Source organism: Anticarsia gemmatalis, chromosome Z, assembly GCF_050436995.1.
Source record: "Anticarsia gemmatalis isolate Benzon Research Colony breed Stoneville strain chromosome Z, ilAntGemm2 primary, whole genome shotgun sequence".
Lineage (NCBI taxonomy): Eukaryota > Metazoa > Arthropoda > Insecta > Lepidoptera > Erebidae > Anticarsia > Anticarsia gemmatalis.
The window spans coordinates 19,863,549-19,872,124 of NC_134776.1; the positions used below are offsets into that span (position 1 = coordinate 19,863,549).

The 8,576-nt window shown below is 37.9% G+C and overlaps 1 protein-coding gene across 1 annotated transcript; it reads left to right on the plus strand.

The window, feature by feature from the left end:
- The first annotated feature begins 3,873 nt into the window (after positions 1–3,873).
- Positions 3,874–5,909, plus strand: LOC142986191 (uncharacterized). The gene is made up of 3 exons (XM_076134527.1): positions 3,874–3,995; positions 4,869–4,956; positions 5,428–5,909. Exons 1-3 carry the CDS (start codon positions 3,874–3,876, stop codon positions 5,593–5,595), a joined length of 378 nt encoding a protein of 125 aa, XP_075990642.1. The 3' UTR covers positions 5,596–5,909.
- Positions 5,910–8,576: the final 2,667 nt, after the last annotated feature.

Sequence of the window (8,576 nt, forward strand, 5' to 3'; positions counted from 1 at the left end):
GCATAGGTCTTCTGTTCGTATGATGATTTGGGCCTTGAGTCCACCACGCTGGCCAAGCGAGGGTTGGAAATTTTGCGCACGCAAGGTTTCACCGCGATGTTTTCCTTCACCGTTAAGCCAAGTCGTAATAACTTATAACTCGACGCATAAGCAACACATATAACTTCGAAAAGTCATGAGTGTACTGCTTTGAATCGAACCTTTGACCGCTTGCGCGGATAGCAAATGGTTAGACTTCTTACATACCACAACATCCCCTCTCATCTTCCTCAAAAGGATATCTTCGTAGCTGTGTCAAAAAAAAATGTACATAAAGTCTCATGACTGTTTACTATATTTTAGTTACAGCAGCATGAGTCATAGTCATGTTCTCGATTCCCCTTTACCTTGGACACTTGAAAGATTTTGAATCACGCACGTGTGTACACTAATTTTAATATTATTAGAATAACTCTTTATAACCGTGGCTCTGCTTGTTGAAGAGAATATGATATTCTAGTTACAGATGTAAGTTAAGTAGTCATAGATGTATATAAAAATATACCGCCAAATGTGTTGCTTAGCGCCAAACTCGAGAACAGCTCGACTTCGACTTTTTCTTTTTGTCATATAACCAAAAGCACTTGGCTCAACCTGGGAATCGAACTCGAAACCTCATGATCAGCAATTATATACTACTGCTCTAACTAAGTTACAGGACAATAAAGCTATTTCAACCAAAATATAAACATATTGCAATCATTCATGAAAAGTATTCAAAAACGGATGAAGCAAAATTTTTGTAGAAATAATGGACTCCCTTTTGAAATTAATCCCACCGTAGTTACTTAGTCGACGTGTAATAATATGAAATATTTTAACTTAAGGGATACTACTGTGCAATTAACGTTTTAAAAGGGGCTTGTAAATCGCAGGCCTTGCACGAGCCCAGATTTAGCTGCATCGATCCGTCCTGCACACCATAATGTGGGCTTATGCTATGGGTACACATAGACCCTTCATTTCCCTATAGAAATATTATTAAACTATGTGTAAACGCATGGGGTATAAAGCCCCTTATTTTTCTTATGTAAAGATTATTTATGTACAAACGTAGTACAGAGGGTTGCGTCATGAGTCATCGAACCAACACGTATCTTTCTGTTACTCTATGTTTTTAATATGAGTTGCAATTAATATGAAAAATTACGACAATTTTCTAACAAAATTGAGTGTTGTTGTGATCTAGACAGTCGTGTACTATACAACTAATTATACGACGCAATGAACCAGTATTTTCTATACCAGATGGTTAGACTTTTCAGAAAATTGTTCCCACTGTCGGTACCTAGATGACGCGTTTTTGTTTAGAAAGGGCTCTTATTGAGAACATATTTTTGCTAACTGTAAAAGGTGCTTGTAAAACAGCCCTTGCAAGATTATTTATGTACTAACGTAGTTCAGAGGGTTGCGTGATGAGTCATACATCGAGCTACTTCATGTTTGTAGTATACGACACAATCATTTATACTAACATTTTCTTACAAAAAATGAGTGCCTCTCCTCGTAGTCTAGGCGGTAATATATACGTCGCATTTTACCAGTATTTTTTATACCAGACCGCCAGAAACTTTTGGAAATTGTACCCACTGTCATTATTTAGCTGACGCGTAATAATGCGTGTTTTTTTAACATTTTAATATAATCCGTCATTGTTTAATATTCCTAGGAATTGTATGTAATTCCTAAAATCGCCCGGAAATGTGTAAAAAATTTATTCCATTCCTGTGGACATTTTGATCCCATCAATCCCATACAAACCTTGTCCCGACAGCAGGGTTAAAGCCACCATGCAAACCCTAACGTGTAAGCTGCATTGGATCGCTTCAGAAGGAAAGATGCTCTAAAGCTACGCTTGCATTGCCTCGGAAGCGGAGCGTACTATCTGTGAGGATGTGCAGCTTCTTATACAGTTTTTGTTTGTTAAAATTTACTATTTTTTCTTTAAATATAGACTTTCAAAGTTTGTAATAGTTGCTTGATTACCTTCATTATGAGTCACAGTCATCATTCAGTGCAAGTTAAAAGCTTAGTAGAGTATAATACTAAATTCTTTTTGAATAGTATTTCACAAATCCTTCTACAAGGAATTAAAAAACGCATGAATGGTCTTAAATACAAGTTCAAAATAAGTATTTAGTAGCATACAATAGACTCTTTACAAACTTGTTCTCATTGTTATTACTTAGCCGACGTAATTATATGCAATTTTTAATGTAACCTTTTGTGTATTATTTAAAAAAAAGGAACTTTCACTTTTGTTAATATCAATGGAGATTGTTGCAGAACTCAGCTTGGACCCTCACCGCTGTAACTTAAGGTGCGTTTGCAATGAAACGGAGTTCGGCAGAGCGGAGTGAAACGGACAGGGAAACGACCAATCACAGTGCTTGAAATTTTTTCTCCAACAGTAGAAGCAAAACCGTAATTCACGAGCCGCTATACTCTGTTGCCATGGAAACGCACCCTAATATTTCTGGACTGATCCCTCGTGCACCCTTCTCTGCACACTGGTTTGATATACTTACACACAGACGCACACATACACGCAGTCACCCTTCATCCCTTTATATAAAATTAATCCCTACGAGGGGAAAATATGAAAGGGAGCATAAACCACCCTTCTCCCGTCTAGACGGATTGCGGCACATTTGTAGCTGTACGCAATTTTCGATGCATGCTTTTGGAGTTCCGTATCCAATGAGTAAAAACGGAAACCTATTTCTAAAATTTCGCTGTCCGTCTATTTGTCATCAAGCTAATTATCACGTATTATTCATTGGATATTAGGTAAATTTACTAAAATGTTTATTTTTCGAGTCTTTCCAAAAATTTCGAAAATCTCGCAAAAATGATAAGCCGACTCGGTTGGGATATCCTTCTGTAAAACTGTCTTTAAGACACGGGGAAGATTAACATTGAAAGAAAAATATAAATAAGAATGATGTGAAGAAAATTCGCATTCAACAAAGTTACTTTATAGATTTTCATTCCCACGAACGACTAAAGAAAGAAACTGGTCGTACAAGACTCATGATATTCACAAGTGTGTGAGTTATACTTGTTTCAATTCATTCAAATTTAGGTTAACCGTCATTCAGCTACAATAATAGAATATTTGACCCTTTAATTCTTTTTATAGACTATTACAATTCACTATTAAAAGTGGCCTTTAACATCACAGTGACAAAAGAAACGGGTTACTTTTTATTTCAAAACCAGTATTTATATACAAAACCCTTTTTTTTCTATTCAAATCACTCCAAATTTTAACATTATAAAACTCAGTAAATACTAATATTACAAAGGCTTTCGAGTATTAAAAAAATCAATGAGACACAAAGTATGAAAAGATTTTGGGGTGAATAGGGTGGGAAAGGGAGGCAGAAGAGGGTGAATAATAATAATAATGGGTGGGTTTTAAGGGCCGAGGGGTAAAAACCGTTAGGGAGAATGTGGAGGGGGCTATGAGTATATTTAGGGAATTTGGCACGAGGGGTGTTCACAACGACGGCTATCTTCGCTACGTTACGATCCACGATTTTTTCAAATACTTTGATTGTATTCAGACTTTGCTTCTGTGAAAGTGTTCTGATACTACAAGACAATTTGAGAGCATTTTATTCTTCAGTGGAAGTGTTGTTTTAAAACATCGGACTGTCTCAATTCAAGTATCAAACAATGTTTCACGTTAAAAATACGTCGCGCAAAAATAATCTAACATCTAAACCAAGTAATGAAAAAACTAAACTAAAAAACGGACCGAGCCGCGGTAAATCATCTATTAATGTAAAATCAAAATTTCGAAACAAGCCGCGCCGCGGAAAAGCATCTATGAAGCGCGTTCGGGATGCAATAAAATATTCCGGGATTAATACATTTTCGGTAAAAAAGTCCAATAATAAAGTTGCAGTGAATATGTGCGAGTTTAAAGTGAAATTGTGTCCAGGATACAGGTAAATATATATTTTTTATTCTTCTTTATCTCTATAACTGCTGTGCACTTCTCATGTTGAGAACGATAGGACTTATTCAAAGTTAGGCTCTGAGAAGAAGTGTCTTGGGTCGTGGGTTCGAATCCTATCCAAGACACGAATTTCTGCGGTAAGTACAGGTCTGGAGCAATTTTTATATTTAAGATTTTCAGTGTACAATATTGCAGTTCGAGTTTCCCGTTTAAGCCGCTTGCGAAGTTAATATGATTGGGTTCGATTCCCAAATGAAACATTTTGTCATGAGTTTTGTAAATTGCTGTTTCGAGAGCTGTGCTATTTGTTGTTTGTATGTTTGCAAAGCTGCTAGCGACACATCCTGCAAAAATATTAAAATAATTTGCTGCGAGCGAATAAGGTTTTCATGAAATAGAATTAGGGGTATTGTATTCGACATTAAATATGCAATTTAAAAATGTGAGCGGGTGCCGTCTTCAGCTTATACTAGCAGTTTATTATTCTACGCACAGGTCGTGGGTTCGATTCCCTCAATTTTAACTTGAACCTGTAATATAAGACTTAGCTTGTGCGTGTTCTTTACAATTTAAGCAACAGCTAAGTGACTTAAGAAGAATATAAAAAAAACTAGCTGAACCGACAAAACCTCATACCGCCTAACATTCGATTCTTTAATATTCTGCTATTTCTTAAAAAAAAACTCTCTAAAAACCACACTCGTACTTCAAGGAATATTATAAAAAAAGAATTTGCGAAATCGGTTAAACCGTTCACAAGATTTGCGCTTAGCAACGATTAGCGATTCGTTTTTATATTACAGAAGATAAAATATTTGCAAAAATAAAGGTCGAAGTTCTAACTTATATTTTTTGTTGACAGGCCGACGGGCAGTCTTTCTCAAGCTGGCCAACTGGAAGGAAGAAAAGTGGCTGCACTAAATATCGGAACTCCTGCTGTAGACCCACCGGTACCTATATACTATATACTATTTTAGCTAAATATATTATATAACTCAAAGGTGACTGACTGACATAGTGATCTATCAGATCTATCAACACAGCCCAAACCACTGAGCTTTACTTTTTAATATTAATTTTATTAGTATTTGACAGTGCCTAGTGTTAGACAGTAGGCTTTTATCACATGCGACTGATATTATAAATAGTATATAACGTAGCTGTACTAAATATTTGAACAACGAAATTATACGCACATGATGAGACAACTGAATAGGAACATCGAAATACAAAGCCCGCTCTTTTCATGCAGTTATTAAGTTTTCCAGGTAAAAGGTAAAAACGGAACCCCATTTCTAAACCTCTTCTATCTGTCCGTCTGTCACCAGGCTGTATCTCATGAACCGTTATGGCTAGAAAGCTGAAATTCTCACAAATTATGCATTTTGACAACAGTAATTAAACATTTTAATTGTTCTCAGGATGAAGAAAGAAAAGGCTGCGCGAGTACAAGACCGGATCACAGCCGCTTCGCTGCAAGAATATCATTAATCAACTCCAAGAACGTGTGCTGGAATTCTTCTCTTTCACAAGATCCTTCTGATCTTGATGTACCAACCGGCACATATCGCTTTCTGCTTTGTATATAGCATTTTTGTATTGTATAAGCTTTAGGAATAAATGTAATTAGGTTTAAGTTTCATTGTATACTGTATTTGTAAGGTACTGTCATTGTAAGGTGTCACTAAACGGATTGACAAAAGTTGCTGTATGACATAGCAAACAGAATATGTACGGTAGCGCGATTCTATACAACTGTCCGGCTAGCTATGGAGAAATGTTGTATGAACCTAATCAGCGCCTCCAGTGTGAGCCTTAGGAACTAATTTGGCAGTACATTTTAAATGTCAAACTCTCGGTACTTGATTGTACCTTCTGAATTGCTCACTGTAGAATCGCGCTACAGAGTACACTGCATCTTGTCTAACGCCATTTTGTGTTCGACTGCGGCCATGATTTTTATTGAGAAGAGTAATTTACTTCGAGGAGCTGGTGAAATGCTATTTCTTCGTTGATTACGCGAGTGGGCATCTCGTCGAGCTTCCCAAGGGTCTGGTAAAGAACCCTGGTCATTCCTTGTATCAAGCATAACTTTTCTAAATCTAGTTTTTCGACGGCATCATCGTGTGGTCTCGATAGCTTCACATAGTGTTGGTACTTCAACATCTGCTAATTGCTGATAGATTTACTTAGAATAGGTAATCTTGTGTTTTATAAATTCCTTGCAATCGAGTAATTCATTTAAAAAAGCTAGTAAAATGCCATTTCTTCGTTGATTATGCGTGTGAGCATCTCGTCAAGCTTCCCAAGGGGGTCTGTAATGTGTAGCAAGATGTCTTTAAAGTTCTCACAGATCGTATGAATCGGGAACTTTATCTAATCTTTCGCCATTGGCTCTGCTGCGGCGTGGTTTTATTCAGAAGAGTAATTTACTAGGAGACTGATGAAATGCTATTTCTTCGCTGATTACGCGAGTGGGCATCTCGTCGAGCTTTCCAAGGGTCTGGTAAAGAACCCTGATCATTCCTTGTATCAAGCAAGCATAACTTTTCTGGATCTAGTGTTTCGACAGCATCGACAGCCTACATTTCTTATGCAAGCTGGTGAAATGCCATTTCTTTGTTGATTATGCGTGTGGGCGTCTCGCCGAGCTTCCTAAGGGTCTGGATAAGAATTCTCTTTGTCAGCTGCGTATTGCCTTCCTCTTTTAGTGAATAGCAAGTGTTACGACAGTGTCGTCGCGTGTTCCCGTTGGTGGCGTAAAGTGTTAGTCTTGTCTTTCGCCATTGGTTCCGCTGCGGCATAGTTTTATTTATAAGAAAAAAATTCTTTGAAAAGCTGGTGAAATGCCACTTCTTTGTTGATTATACGTGTGAGCTTCTCGTCAAGTTTCCCAAGGGTATCTGACGTGTGTAACACGATGTCTTGTTGTACTAGATACTTCTATTTCTTAGGACTAATTTATCTTGTCTTCGGCATTGGCTCTGCTGCGGCACTGTTTTATTTAAAAGAGTAATTTACTAGGAGAATCTGATGAAATGCTATTTCTTCGTTGATTATGCGTGTGGGCATCTCGTCAAGCTTCCCAAGGGGGTCTGTAGTGTGTAGCACGATGTCTTTAAGTTCTAACAGATCGTAAGGATTGTGAACTTTATCTAATCTTTCGCCATTGGCTCCGCTGCGGCGTGGTTTTATTCAGAAGAGTAATTTACTAGGAGACTCTAATGAAATGCTATTTCTTCGCTGATTACGCGAGTGGGCATCTCGTCGAGCTTCCCAAGGGTCTGGTAAAGAACCCTGATCATTCCTTGTATCAAGCAAGCATAACTCTTCTGGATCTAGTGTTTCGACAGCATCCACAGTCTTTGTTAAGACTGGTTGTCGTGTGTTGCGCGATGCCTTGTGGTTCCGTGAATCTATTATTGTAAAACTTCATCTTGTCGAACGCCATTTTATATCCGGCTCTTTCCATGTTTTTATTAAGAGTATTTTCCTATACAAGCAGGTGAAATGCTATTTCTTCGTTGATTATGCGTTTGGGCATCTCGTCTAGCTTGCTAAGGGTCTGGAAAAGAAGCCTATATTTCTTGTATTTAGCAAGCATGACTGTTCCACATTTAGCGTGAAGATCATTGTCGGTAGTTTTGCACTATTCATGCAACAAAACTGTTCAAACAGTACTTGCTGATAGATTCACTTTGACTAAGTAATCTTGTGTTTTATAAACTCCTTGCAATCGAGTAATTCACTTCAAAAAGCTAGTAAAATGCCATTTCTTCGTTGATTATGCGTGTGGGCATCTCGTCAAGCTTCCCAAGGGGGTCTGTAGTGTGTAGCACGATGTCTTTAACGTTCTTACTGATCGTATGAATTGTGTACTTTATCTAATCTTTCGCCATTGGCTCCGCTGCGGCGTGGTTTTATTCAGAAGAGTAATTTACTAGGAGACTCTGACGAAATGCTATTTCTTCGCTGATTACGCGAGTGGTAATAAAACATGGGAGGAGCCAAATTCATGATGGCGTTAGACAAGATGAAGTTTAACAATAATAGATTCACGGAACCACAAGACATCGCGCAACACACGACAACAGGTCCTAAACAAAGAGTGTCGATGCTGTCAAAGAAAGAATCAGAAGAGTTATGCTTGCTTGATACAAGGAATGATCAGGGTTCTTTACCAGACCCTTGGGAAGCTCGACGAGTCGACTCGACGGTGTCAATAGCTTCACATAGTGTTGGTACTTCAACATCTGCTTATTGCTGATAGATTTACTTAGACTAGGTAATCTTGTTATTTATAGATTTCTTGCAATCGAGTAATTTACTTCAAAAATCTGGTGAAATGCCATTTCTTCGTTGATTAAGCGTGTGAGTGAATTTTCCAAGGATCTGGTAAAAAACCCCGAACCTTGCATCAAGCAAGCATAACTTTTCGAAATCTAGTTTTCTGTCGGCATCGTCGAGTGGTGTCTTTAGATTCGTATGATTCGTGAAAAAAAGTGCTCAAGCATCTGGTACTTGCTGATATGTATGAAGATGCGCGGTGCTGGCGCGATTCCCTTTCAAT